General features: G+C 40.8%; 1 protein-coding gene across 5 annotated transcripts in view; it reads left to right on the forward strand.

Annotated features, from left to right (window-relative positions):
- The first annotated feature begins 601 nt into the window (after window positions 1-601).
- scara5 (scavenger receptor class A, member 5 (putative)) overlaps window positions 602-14,778 on the forward strand; it is an 85,081-nt gene continuing 70,904 nt past the window's right edge. The window contains exons 1-3 of one of the 5 annotated variants that reach the window (XM_043685078.2): window positions 6,954-7,285; window positions 7,527-7,689; window positions 14,355-14,497. In XM_043685078.2, the coding sequence (XP_043541013.1) occupies window positions 14,380-14,497 (118 nt within the window). In that variant the 5' untranslated portion in view covers window positions 6,954-7,285; window positions 7,527-7,689; window positions 14,355-14,379. Of the gene's footprint in view, window positions 1,280-6,953; window positions 7,286-7,526; window positions 7,690-14,354; window positions 14,498-14,778 lie in introns of those variants that run through there. The other 4 variants (XM_087981359.1, XM_087981358.1, XM_043685073.2 and 1 more) reach the window with 4 other exon arrangements.

The following is a 14,778-nucleotide window of genomic DNA, read 5'->3' on the forward strand; positions in this document are numbered from 1 at the left end:
ATAACAATAATGATTATCACATGATAACAATGTGATTTGGTCAGGCAGAATATGAGGAGTTTCGGGAGCTGGTTCAGATACATCTGCTCCCTCTGAAAGTGAGAGCAAAACTCCTTGTCTCCACCCACAGACTGTGTTTGACATCTTTAGAATACATAGAGTCATTGAACATTAACCCCTTCCAGACCATTACCTTATACCACAATTTATTCTAGATTAATAGCAATACAAATCACAAACCTAATATATTTGGACGTGAAGCCTATTGGGATATTCTGTTGATATGATCAAAAGCTAGTAGTTGTGCTGAGCAGATTGTGGGACAGGACCATGCCATGCAGCAGGAAATTAACAATAAAGTTTCCAAACAGATTCAGAACTGTGGTGCAATACTTGAGCAACCCAGCCTGAATAGCATTAAATTCCATTGGGCTTAGTAGGTTTACAGAAAACACATTGGTCATAGAACCGCAGAGTTGATCCAGTCTGAGCAAAAAGACAAGTGCAGATGGTGTTATATTTTTGTTGTCTGTATGCTTTTTTCTGTGTCTCCAGGGATGCATCTTCTGAGAAATTACATGATCCACTATAGTTTCCTTTGTTCTCTTTGCCATTTTGCTCTCCTCTTGTCTTGCATTTGAGACTTTAATCTAACATTCCAGATGAAGAGGGGCGAAGATGTCATTTCCTTTTTTCCTCTCTCATATGTGCTCATTCATACACAACAGAAGCTGAAGAATCTTCTGTCTTTTGGGAAGGAATAAAAGGAAATGGTGTTTCAGCTTGCTGGCGTGATTTTCTGGTTAATTACAGTGTGATGCTTTTGAACATGTGTAGACCCCTTTCATGAACAAAACCTCAACACAGTGAAGTTGAATTAGAGTCAAAGCAGGCAACAAAAGTTTGCTTTTGCTTCACACCAGGCAACCTAGTACCTGCTGCCTAAGAGATGATAACATGGTGAAATTCATTCATTCCATGGCTAAAGGGCAAGCGCTCGGATTATAGATTCTATCAACATCAGATTTTCCAGATGTAGTTTAAAAGGTCTGTCTTCAATTAAATGTGATACAATTGACAACAACTTTACTGCTCTGTCCAGAAAGGAATTCATCTGAAAAGAGGTATCTAGCTGCAGTGGCTAGATTTCTTCTCAACAGCCATTGTTTGCCTTGTGTGATTTAGAAAGAGAACAGTCGTGAGTATTCGAAGCTGCAACTGCAATTGATGATTCATGAAGCACTCCGCTGAAGCTGCCCTCTAGAATACAACATTAAAGGTAAGACTCTTCATTCAAACTGGTTTAAAAAAAACCTAGGGAAACAATATGGACTTGTTTGGAGTGAAAACAAAATGGATTAATGCAACAAAAGAGTTAAATAAAATCAGTAACTGCAAACCTTGGCTTGTCATTTCTCTTTTCAGTACATAAACCAGCTGCTGCCTTTCTCCCTAACCACATACACAGATTGATTCAATTAAAGTGTACTTATACTACCACCATTATATTGGTATGCGTATGGAATGGATTAAATCAGTTTTAAGTGAAAATTCTCTCGTACTGGAATGAACTTAGAAAATGTTCACAGGTACAAAAATTCAGGTGTCACTGCTATTTTCTATAATTCTCACTGTTAAATCATAGAAGAGTTAAAACTCTTGACTAGGTTAATTTTAATAGTAAAAAGTAAAAGTTTATTTTAAAATGCTAACAAGTGGGTAGAAAGGATTAACAAACTGATTTGGCATGTTTAGATCCACTTTAAGTATTTCTAACCCATAATCAACTACGCATTACCAAACATTAGTGAAAAGTCATCTTACCCAAATTAAATTCAGATTGCTATTAATGAGAAGCTTGTAAAGAATTTCACTGATGTGCAATCAAAACAAAATGTTTTTGACTCCAGTTTAGACTTGGCAAGTCTATCAGTTCTCTTCATAGACAAAAGTATTTAAAATATACTACACCAGTATCAGTAAATGAATAGTATATGAGAATTTTTATCAAGACATTTAAGGGTAGCAAATCTCAGTGATAAATCACAGTAGATAGAAGCAAGTGTTGACAAGGAAGCACAGTAGGCACCAATGGTGAGAATAATTGAGGTTATTAATATATGTGAAAGCAGCAAGCTATACAAACATAATGTAAGGCTGAACATTAGAAACCACACTTCGGGCTGTTGTGACTGAGATGTCCCATATATCCGACAATGTCTATACTGCCCTTTATTTCCAATGACTTTTGATTTCTCCAAGGGAGAAGGTATATTCATAATATGTCTACATTGACTATGTGAAAAAAAAGGAAGATTATTACATTTTTGCTCACTTTGTGAGATAAAAGGCATTTATTGTTCTTAATAGCTGGAACACCTGACTTTGGAAGTGACTATGGACCCTCTGTGCTGATCATATTACAGGAGTATGATCTGAGTGTAAGAGATTTCACTTGAATTAGACCGTGGCAAAATGAGTATATTTGGGAATTTGATTCAAAGTGGGGAATTTGCTGAATAGGGTAGAGAAGTGCTTCAAATAAAGTTTACTGCAAGAAGAAAAGTGTGCTGAGTGAGGAACTTGATAAAGGGTGGGAAGAGGTGTTTTCTTTGACACTTTTGATCAGGATTTGATTTCCAATCTTTTTCCAATGTAAACCTTTTGCAGTTGCAACCAGTACTAGTTTGCATATTAATGATGGCGAAGCAAGTGATGTGTTGCAATTGCAGAATATGGGAGCTTCTGGACCTTGGTGTGATTCAGTGCAAATGCGTTTTCAGTAAACGCTCGTGGCTGAAGAAATTTCAGCTCGGACTTATTGAACTGGAGGCTAAGCTGCAGGTACTGTGGTACATCAGCGAATGGAGTTAGTTCCTGAACAATTTATTCCAGGGAGCAAACACACCCCTTAGGGTAGGGTCCTCTGATTTGCTTCGTGGTTATGGGTAGGAGTACATGTGTTCAAGTGAGGCAGGTAAGGCCACCAGAAGGCAGAAATTTAGGAGCCTCAAATTTTGCAATTATCCAACAGGTTTGAGGTTTGGATGAGGGTGAGGGTGAGGGGGTGGATGAGTGAACTGACCATAGGCAATGGCCAAGGAAGCTACTCAAGAGGGGGAAGTAAGAAGTATGTAATGGCACATAAAGGATTGTACGGGACAGGGAATTGACACTACTCACTGCAGCTCTGAGTGGAAACCTAGACAGCTGTTTGTCTATTGTCAGTGTTTGGGATATCTGCTCAGAGTTGGAGAAGAACTCACAGTGAGAAGGGGATGATCCATGGTCATGGTCCACGCTGGTACCAATGACAAAGCTAGATACATTTATACAGCCGTGGAGTTATACAGCTCAGAAACAGACTCTTTGGTCCAATTTGTCCATGCCAATCAGATTTCTTAAACTGATCTTGTCCCACTTGCTAGCATTTGCACCGCATTCCTTTAAACCCTTCCTATTCACATACACATTCAGAAGCCTTCTAAATATTGTCATTATACAAGCCTCCAACACTTCCTCTGGCAGCTCATTCCATATACACACCACCCTCTGTGTGAAGAAGTTGTCCCTCAGGTACCTTTTAAATCCTTCCCCTCTCACCTTAATTCTATGGCCTCTACTTTTGCAGTCCCTTAACCTGGGAAAAAGATCTTGACTATTCACCCTATGTGTGCCCCTCATGATTTTATAACCTTTGTAAAGTCACCCTTCAGTCTCCAACACTATAGAGAATAACACCCCAGCCTGTTCAGCCTCTCTGCAAGCTCAAACCCTCCAATTCTGGCAACCCTAGGAAAGAGACTTTGCTAAGGGAGTCTGAGAAGTTAGGTGTTGAATTAAAAAACAGCACCTCACAAAGCTAAGAATCTCTGTATTACTAACTGAGTCACATGCAAATTAGGATAAATTAAATAAGGTTAGAGAAGTGCTGCGTCCACTGCTTTTTGTTATTTATATAAATGATTTGATGTGAACATAGGAGGTATAGTTAGTAAGTTTGCAGACGATACCAAAATTGGAGGTGTATTGGACAGCGAAGAAGGTTACCTCCGAATACAATGAGATCTTCATCAGATGGGACAATGGGCTAAGGAGTGGTAGATGGAGTTTAATTTAGATAAATGTGAGGTATTGCATTTTGGAAAGGCAAATCAGGGTAGGACTTATTCACTTAATGGTAAGGACCTGGGGAGTGTTGCTGAACAAAGAGACCTTGGAGGGCAGGTCCATAGTTCCTAAGGGGCAACTTTTTCATAAAGAGGGCTGTGTGTATATAGAATGAGCTGCCAGAGAAAGTGGTGGAGGCGGGCACAATTACAATATTTAAAAGGGATCTGGATGGATATATGAATAGGAAGAGTTTGGGGGATATGGGCCAAATGTTGACAAAGGAACTAGATTTATATAGGATATCTGGTTGGTATAGATGAGTTGGACCGAAGGTCTGTTTCCTTGCTGTATATTAGATTAGATTAGATTACTTACAGTGTGGAAACAGGCCCTTCGGCCCAACAACTCCACACCGACCCGCCGAAGCGTAACCCACCCATACCCCTACATTTACCCCTTTTACCTAACACTACGGGCAATTTAGCATGGCCAATTCACCTGACTTGCACATCTTTGGACTGTGGGAGGAAACCGGAGCCCCCGGAGGAAACCCACGCAGACACGGGGAGAACGTGCAAACTCCACACAGTCAGTCGCCTGAGTCGGGAATTGAACCCGGGTCTCTGGCGCTGCAAGGCAGCAGTGCTAACCACTGTGCCACCGTGCCGCCCACAAATTATGACTCTATAATTCTAAGTGAATGAATGGCTCAAAGACTGGTATGAGAGAAATAGATTCCTATTTGTAGGGTATTGGCACTAATACCAGGGAAAATGGGAGCTGTACCACAGGGATTGTCTACATTTGGGAGAAATTGAGCACCGCAGATGCTGGCGATCAGAGTCGTAGAGTGTGGTGCTGGAAAAGCACAGCTGGTCAGGCAGCATTCGAGGAGCAGGAGAATCAATGTTTCAGCATCAGCTCTTCATCAGAAAAAGTCTACATCAGACTCTGTGCTAGCTCTGATGTTTTTGTGAGCTGCATGATTAGGGAAAAAATAGAAGGCTTTAAACTAAATGCAGAGTTGGGGTGAAAGATCAAGTTTGGGTAAATACAACAAATCAAAGGATAGAGTTGAGATAGGAGACTAAAATATCAAAATGGAAGATGAAGATCAGAGAATGGCAGTGAGAAAGAAAAACCTAAGAAGATATGAACAGTCAAGGTGATAAAAACTAACTATAATTTCTAACTATTGGTTCAGGAGGTCACGATGTAGAATCTGTTCAGACGGAGATGAGGAAAAATAGGGGAAAGAAATGATTTATGGGAACATCTACAAATTCCCAACCAATAACCACAATGTCAGCAGAAGTATGGAAGAAGAAATAATGTGTACTTGTGATAAAGGGACAGTAATAATTATAGATAATTTTACAAACATATAAACGGGAAAGTTCAGATTGGCAATTGATGCAGAGTTCTTAGAATAAGTTCAGGAAAGTTTCTTAGAATACTACATACTGGAACAGATCCAAGAGCAAAACCTGATATTGAGAAATATGTCACAACTTAAAAATAGGTGACTGTGTGAATATGAAGACTTAGCAAGCTGACATGAACCGGGACATTCAGCAAAGAGACAGATCAATACAGAAGCAGTCACAGACATTTAATGGGATGTTTTAGAATACACAGAATAAGTACATTTCTGCAATAAAGAAAGGTTTCAAGGGGAGGATCCACCATCCACAGTTAACTCAGAAAGTTAAGGAAAGCAACATACTCAAGGAAAAAACATATAATTACGCAGAGGGGAAAGCAGGTCAGATTACTGGTCAGAATACAGAGAATAGCAGAAAGTGACTGAATCAGAACAGATAAACTAAAGTGTGAGATAAAGTAGCTAGGAACATAAAAACAGATAGAAAGAAATTCTACATGTATCTAAAAACAAGAACAGATAAAGTTGGTTCTCTAAAGAGTGAGACAGGGGAGTTGAAGTGCATAATAAAAAAAGTTGTAAATGCAATGATTAAATATTTTGCTTCTGTCTTCATTATAGAGTCCAAAAAACTCTAGTAATACCTGTAAATGAGGAAGGTGAAGGAAGAAGGGGACTTGATGAAATTATAATCACTAGGGAAGCAATGATTCTGTTTTCCTTCATCCACGAAAAGGCAAGATGGTACATTATGGCAAATAAGTAACTCTAATTCATGTGGATACTAAACTATGCATGTCTGATTTCACACTTGGTTGCAATCACCATCTGTGAACAAATTTATGAAACATATTGTACAAATCATAAATGATATTTCATGAACAGATCTACTGTCAATCAACAACAACAGTTTGAACCTCACCTAATAGAATTTTTTTTATGATTGAAGGCTGCTGTTATAGCTGTTATAATTCTAATTTAATAATCCCTGACTTTGAAGTGTTAAGCAAGAAAAATAATAAATAACAGATGGTGGAAGTTACCACTGTCAAGTAGAGAGGAAAGAAAAAGCTAAATTATGTAGCAATTAGACACAATGAAAGATCCTCCAATGACGAGAGCATAATCACTAAAAAATAATCAAGTATACAGCAACAGTGACTTTTATAGACACTGGATAAACTGTGAGGTTAACTTTGCAGTCTGTGTTAATATTATGCTCTGTTTTTTGCCAGCAGTGGTTTTTGGTGCCAGCATTCCAGTAACAGAGAATGCAGCAGCATTTTATTATGAACATGCCTGAATTAAATAACATTTTAATTGACTTTGCCATGTTTACAAAATATTGATGATAAATGTCATCAGCTAGAAGCATCAATGCCCATCCCCACATCCGTATTCAAAGAGCAGACATTTTAACATTCGCAATAATAACAACTTCTTGAGTTACAGAACTCTTGGAACACAGGGCTGATGCAGATTCCGTCTCCTCCCTTCAAGCTTTTCCACCTCCCATTATCTCACAATTTCCTTTCTGGGAAAGTATTTTGGATTAAGAACAGGACCATTCTAGTGACAACATTGATACAATGTTGTTGTAGGATCATGTACTGTATTTAATGAGAGACCATGTTCTTGTCACTTTCTGGAAATGCACAAATGCTCAAAAGTTAAAATAATGTGAAGCACCTAATGGTTTTAACATATACTGTACTTCAATGTAAATGATGCAACATTGCTTTAACTGTAACTGCAAAGAGAAAACACCAAAGATTCTTTAACACAAAGGTAAGTCATTTTAACTTCGTTATAATTGATTTTTTGGACTTATATAAATTTAGTGAAAACCAAAATCAGTGTTTGAGCTTTGATTGTTGCTTTAAAATTATATAAAAATATTATATTAAAATAGCCTATGTTAAAAAAAGTTATAATAAAAATAAAGTACAGTGAGGTTTTTGCACATTAGTAACAACTAAAATACAATGATTTCTATGATGGGATTCTTCCATAATCTTGTACTTTCCAGCAGGGAAGTCTTAATTGTAGGGATCAAGGATTGGGGATTGGACTGCAGCATTGTAGCCTGCAGTCACGGAGAATGTGGCTCCCTGCAAGAATCAGGGAATCCTGGAATCACTCTAGTGGGTAAATATACCACATGTGGTGGCATTGAGCCATTCAAACCAGAGGTAAGAATTCCTTTGGATATTATGCGTAGTGACATTTAAATGATGTCTGTGAAGTTTTCTCTGCTAGCTTTTGCAGACTCTGTTTGAAAAGAGAATATTTTCAGGTTCACTACAGACACAGAATGCAAGATTTTTTCACAAACATGTTTAAAATGTCACTGAACTAGTGACCAGAGGAATTTGTAACCTTCCGGGAATTTTCAAGGTATGATCCTTGTATTTGTCTGGTTGATGCTAGATGGATGGCAGTAACTTTTGTCACATTTTACCCTGGGCTAGGAAAAATAATTTCCAAAATCAAAACGGAAAATAGTGGCAACAATTAACCAGAGGAAAGAGAGGTATAAAATTAATGTTTCAGGTGGCTGACATATTATTACAACTAGAAAATGTTATAAGTGACCAGCTGTTCATAAAAAAAACAGCTAGTCAAAAAGAACAAGTTATGGAAAGAAGAGGCCTGAAATTGTAAAGAGGCAACAGCTGATTAATTGACAACTCTGTTGATCGTGAAAAGTAAAAGGAGCTGATGTTGGCAAAATTAGAAAATTCTGTCCATTGGAAGTTGAAATGGTCAAGGGAGAGGATAGGATAGGATTTAAAGAGAAGACAGCTTCTAGCCTCTTGTGTATACCCCCCATTGCTCGCCATACCTTCAGCTGTCTAGGCCCCTAACTTTGGAATTGCATCTCTGAAACTGTTTATCACTTCACTTGTTTCTTCATTTAAGTTACTCCTTAGTGTTTGTCTCTGACCATCATGTGTGCTGATATCTCTTATGCAGTTTGGTTACCATGGTTACAAGACAGAAGGATGAAATTTGGCTTGTTATGTTCCTGTTGGCTCTTTGCAAGAGCAACTCACATTAGCCCTGCTTTTATTTTTCAATTCAGATAATTATCCAGTTCTCGTTTGAAAGCTATAGTTGATTGTGTTCCCACTACATTCTGAGGCAATGTATTCCTGATCCTACTCATTTACTGATAAACAAGTTTTCCTCACGTAATAAAAATTGTTGAATTTAACAGAATTTTTGTCACAAGAAAGTATTCGTTTTTTTCAAGTATGATTAGTGCACAATTTCCTTTCATATATTAAGCATGAAGCAAAACTATAAATATGTTTTTTTAGACGCAGAATATCCTAATATGCATGGCTGCTCCACTTGGGATTTTTACTTTGAACAAAATAATAAGGAGTGGCCTAATGGACCAAGAAGAAATGGTATTTCTGACCAGTGTCCAACATCCTATCATATTCCTGTCTTTAAACACATAAAATCTTTAAACTATTAATGAACACAGATTATCTCACTGTGCCGTTTGAGAAACTGAGATCACCTCAAACTCCCATCAAAACTGGCAAGGCCACTCTTGATTGTCAAAAAAGAAAGTATGCAAATTCCTACACTGCCAGGAACTGGCAGTTCAACTTTGTGTTTTCACAACTAAAAGGGAAACCATCTAAATCATAGCTTCAGCAACTGCTTGTTTACCAGGATATTGCAGAATCCAAGGCTGAATTTGGAGAAAGTTTGAATACCTGATCAAGAGTAAATTTTCCTTTGCATTACCCATGGCAGTAATACAGACCTCTTATATATTCGTTAATGGGGTTTAGTGTTGCTGGCAAGGCCAGACTTTGTTCCCCATCCCTGATTGTCCTTGAGAAGGTGGTGATGAGCAGCCTTCTTGAACTGCAGCAGTCCATGTCTTCTAGGTGCACCCACATGATGTTGGGAAGGGAGTTACTTTTACATATCACACTCTTATGCCACTCAAGCGACAGGTTCAAAATAAGTAATCGTAAGAGCTGCCCATAGTTGAAAGACACAAATTGGCTGACAAGGGGATAAGCAGTGTTAAAAAGCCTGCTCCAGCATTTAGACACAAAATAGCTGACAAGTGATAAACAGAGTTAGAAGCCTGCTCCAGCATTTAAGTGAAACACAATAGTACCTTTGAGCAGGGATTGCTGGGGGCCCAGTGAAAGAGGGCCTTACACAAACAACAACCAGAGACAGTTCGATAAGAGAGTTTCCAAAGACAGATAGTTTGAAGTTTTCTAATAAACGTTGAGGAAGATGAAATTTCTGCAATAACAACCAAAACCTGCAATCCATTCTAAAAGATGAAAGACTTAACAATAATCCACAGTTGTTCAATATATCATTTCAGTTGCATGACACTGTAATGTTTTGCTATAAATTCTGTGTCTTATGATCTTATGCTCCACAACCACCTGATGAAGGAGCAACGCTCCAAAAGCTAGTATTTCCAAATAGACCTGTTGGACTATAACCTGGTGTTGTGTGATTTTTAACTTTGTCCACCCCAGTCCAACACCGGCATCTCCAAATCATGTATCAGCTGAGGCTATCTTTTCATTTCTCGACTTTGGCATTAAAATCTGCTGTTTATCCTGCGGTAGAACCCTCTCTGTCTTGTGCTGTTTGCCTGTCTGTTCATTAGCTAACATGGCCAGAAAACACTGAACAAAATCATACAGGGGTCTGAGCAATGTGGGTCGTGGTGAGATTTGTGGCAGGATCAGACAGGAACTCTGGCCAGGCCCATTTCGACGTCAGGAACTTCTTGCTCCATCTTTTATACTTTTGACAAGGGCTGTGGTGAGTTTCTCACTAGTCAGTGACATGTTGCCAATTCATGGTGATTATTGCTTGTAAAATCCCTTGTTAATGGAGCAATTAACCTAATTAATATTCAGCTTTCTGAGTTGCCAAGTGCATGAAACAAGCTGGAAGATGAGAAAACCTGACGTGGAGGCCAGAACGTGTACCTGGAAAATTCAGCTCCCCACTTGCTCCAAGCAGCCTCCATGTTGCATACAACTAACCTGCATCATGGAGCACAACACACACACACACATCAGCTGCATGCACACTTTACCTATGCACGTTCACGTCTGGTATTTGCCAATCCGTTGCCACCCTCACAGAACCTCTCCAACACACTTGCAGATCACTCAGGAAGTACAGACTCACGAAGCAGGCTACACCAGGAACTAGCAGGGACCCATCTCACAGATTAGACCAGGCTGCATCTTAAGGCTTCTCGATGACTCACTTAGCGCCTATCTGGATGTTCATACAATTCATTCCTTGCCTTACTATTCCAATTAGTTCAGTCAGAAAAGCAGGCAGCTTACCTTGCTGGGCAGCAGTCCTCAGGCAAGGGGGCATTCATCTTTCTCTCTTGCAGTATGCTAAGTTGATCTCACACCTACATTGTGTGCCAGTGGTTTAACTGGCAAATACACTGTCTATTCAGCAAGTAAGCAGCAATGTCTTAGGGTCCACAAAGGTACCTGCCAGACAAGGCAGTAAGTCAAGGGCCTCAGGCGACTGACTGTGTGGAGTTTGCACGTTCTCCCCGTGTCTGCGTGGGTTTCCTCCGGGTGCTCCGGTTTCCTCCCACAGTCACAAAGATGTGCAGGGTCAGGTGAATTGGCCATACTAAATTGCCCATAATGTTAGGTAAGGGGTAAATGTAGGGGTATGGGTGGGTTTCGCTTCGGCGGGTCGGTGTGGACTTGTTGGGCCGAAGGGCCTGTTTCCACACTGTAATCTAATCTAATCTAATCTAATCAAAAAAAAAGGGCAACCTCTGACACCTGTCCAGGGTACTGGCCAGGGTCAGGCAATCGGGTGGAGTGCTCTACGGGAGTCCATGTCTCTACAGTCTAAGCTGTGGATGTTGGTCATTCCTGTGGACAGTTCAGGCTAACATGATCAGGGTGCAGTACAGCCACTCCTCAGGGATCTCCAGACTTCTTGTCCAGGGCTGGCCAGTTAAGTTACTCCAGGGAGTGGGCCGTAGTCCATCTCTTGGATCTATCCAGAGAAAGTAGGGGAAAGAGGATTTGAGAGTGCACAGAGCTGCCACAGAAAGGAGACTCATCAAGTTATTCTTCAGGAGTGTGGGCTACAGTGTCAGTCTGGGAATGGAGAACGACAATTGCGATGATGGGGTCAAGCGTATCGGCAAGGGGCAATACGATCCACCATGGGCAGGAGACTGGTCACATGGGAAGGAGTTTGTCCACAATCAAGAGTAGCTTTACCTCAAGATCAGGGATGGAGGGGCAGTCCATACTTAGCATGGTCATCTCATATTCCAGGGGCTAGCTAGGAAAGGTAGGCAGACTCATGTAGACACGTTGGGAAGGGCTCTGGGGAGGTGAGAAGCTGATGAAGTTTATGGGAAGGAGATCTGGACATTTGGCAGGGCTCACAAACACATTGAGGCTGCACATTGTTCTCAGCCCAGGGCTCACTGAGCTGCGAACCAAAAGTGCACAACAGGGAGAGAAATGGCTGCATCCACACTCAGGGTGGGGAGGGTGAGTATCTCGATCTGTGAGGAAGGAGACTGCAGGGCCCACTGATGTTGGACTTGCAAAAGGAACATTGCACACAGACCCATGCAATGTATAGCATGTAGATCTATGGGATTCCCACTCTCTGGCCATCATTAAACGTTGATCATTGTTTGCATTACACATCTCCAGACATCAGTGACCTACTCATTCACTGCAACACTTTTCAACATAGGGAGCATTAAATAATAGGGATGTTTTACATGGATGGCTGAAGGTGTCACCAGCACTCAGAGCCCCTGTGTGCGTCTTGTTCCTCTTACTTCTGGAAGAAACAGCAGTGTCAGTACAGACATCAATCCATGGGACATTGTCTGTGATCATGAAGTGATATCTCATGGTGAAACAACGACTTGGCTACACAGGGACACAAAGAATCAGATGTAACGTGAAGTCAGTGATGTCTATAAAAAAAGTCCAAAATGATATATTGTGCATTCAACCATGCAACCAAAGTGCCCTCAATAAGTTTTTTATCTTCTTTCTTCCACTGCACCTTAGTGTACTCATTATTTCTGCAGCTGGGCTGGAGGGAGCATGCTCTGCAGTAGAACCTGGAATCAAGAAGGGTGGTGCTGGAAAAGCACAGCAGGTCAGGCAGCATCTGAGGAGCAGGAGAGTCGACGTTTCAGGCATAAACCCTTCATCAGGAATGTGGGGAGGGTGGGGGGGTGGGTTAGGGGGCAAGGTAGGAGGGAAGGTGATAGGTGGATGCAGGTGGGGGTAATTGTGATTGGTTGGTGGGGAGTGTGAAGTGGATAGGTAGGAAGGAAGGTCAGGAGGGCAGTGCTGAGTTGGAGGTTTGTATCTGGGATGAGGTGGGAAGGGAGGGGAGATTTGGAAACTGTCAAAATCAACATTGATGGCATGTGGTTGAAGGGTCCCAAGGTGGAAGATAAGGCGTTCTTCCTCTAGTTGGTGGATGGCTTGGAATTGGCGGTGGAGGAGGCCTAGGACTTGCATATCCTTAGGGGAGTAGGAGGGGGAGTTGAAGTGGTTGGCCAGAAGGCAGTGGGGTTGTTTGGTGTCTGTGTCCCAGCGTTGTTCCCTAAAATGCTCCTCTCTCCTCCATGTAGAGGAGGCCAAACTGAGAGCAATAGATGCAGGAGATGAGGTGGGTGGATGTGAAGGAAAATCTGACTTCTCCAACATCTGCGCTCCTCACTCCTAATGGAACCTGGAGGTCCTGATGATTCTGAATGTTTGGTCAGACAACCCAAGGGAGGCTTGAGTGTGCATGGAAGTGATTTGCTGAGGATCTTCTTGTCAAATTGCAAAGGTCAGAGGGAGGAACAGGTAAAATGGAGGTGGAGTATTCTTGATAGGAGACTTCTGAGGGGGTTGTGTGTGATTCTTCTTCCTAGCACTGACACATCTCCATGTGAGGAAGGGACACCTGGACTGTGTGCCAGGTTAGCCATCCAACTGACACCATTTCTTCAGTCCTGAAGACCAGTGTTTTGGGCGATGGAGTACAGGTATTTGTGCCTTTTCAGCAGCCCCTGGGGATTCTGGACATGGGCTCTCCATGGCAGCCACCAACCTGTCCGTGGAGGGAGGAAGACAATCACATGATTCACTGCACTCCTGCAGGTTCTAGGCTGCAAATTGGTGGCTATGCCTTAAGCCACCCACAGTTTGGCATTCCCTCAGTACCTTCAAACAGTCCATTATCCTATTCTTTAAAAATCATTTCTTCATTCATACTTTTTGTCATCCCTCCTAACCTTTTTTTCTTGTTATTTTTAAACCCACATCTCAAAGTTTTCTCTATGTCATATGAATACTGTTCATTGGGTTTTTAACCTGTCAGAGCTGAAAATGTGTTGCTGGAAAAGCGCAGCAGGTCAGGCAGCATCCAAGGAACAGGAGAATTGACGTTTCGGGCATAAGCCCTTCTTCAGGACTTTCCTCATTCCTGAAGAAGGGCTTATGCCCGAAACGTCGATTCTCCTGTTCCTTGGATGCTGCCTGACCTGCTGCGCTTTTCCAGCAACACATTTTCAGCTCTGATCTCCAGCATCTGCAGCCCTCACTTTCTCCTTTTTAACCTGTCAAGCAATGCACATACAAATAAAGGGATGATTTTTTTTCTTTTGCTAAGAAAATGAATGAGCATTAAATGTATGCAGCATGAATAATATTAACAGAATCTGATTTATTGCAATTATTTCTGATTAAATTAAAGTAGCTAACAGGTTATTGATACAAAATCTAAAGCAAAATCTGACTTCTGTAACTGAGTGGCTGAACTGTGCTTATCATAGGTGAAGTCTTCAGTGCTCAGAATAAATGGAGAACAAAGATCTGCCTCTCATCGCAAATGAGTTTCAGGAAAATGGATCAATGTATGAAGAATCACTTGAGTTTGATGGAAGGAATCTCTCAAAGCTGAACCTTTGTGAAGAAAGTACGTATAATTGTCCATAAAGAGAATTGGAAATTGAGAGCAAGAGATCTCTGTTTTCATAGAAGGATTCACGGTTTTCTGTTATTTTATATTTGCTGCTATTTGGATTATTATTCGATGATTAAGATTTCGAAGCTCAAAGTAATTTTCATAAATGTGGATAGCTGAATGACTTCCTAGGTTTGCTGTTTCTTGAATGTTAAATCCTGTTCTAGAATTGTTTAAGCCCTGTTACTAATGAATCTAGCCTTAGCATATTCCTTCAGTTACGATCTTCCGAA

Source organism: Chiloscyllium plagiosum, unplaced genomic scaffold (assembly GCF_037043375.1).
Source record: "Chiloscyllium plagiosum isolate Xiang-an unplaced genomic scaffold, Cpla_swu_hap1 HiC_scaffold_3, whole genome shotgun sequence".
Taxonomy (NCBI): Eukaryota; Metazoa; Chordata; class Chondrichthyes; order Orectolobiformes; family Hemiscylliidae; genus Chiloscyllium; species Chiloscyllium plagiosum.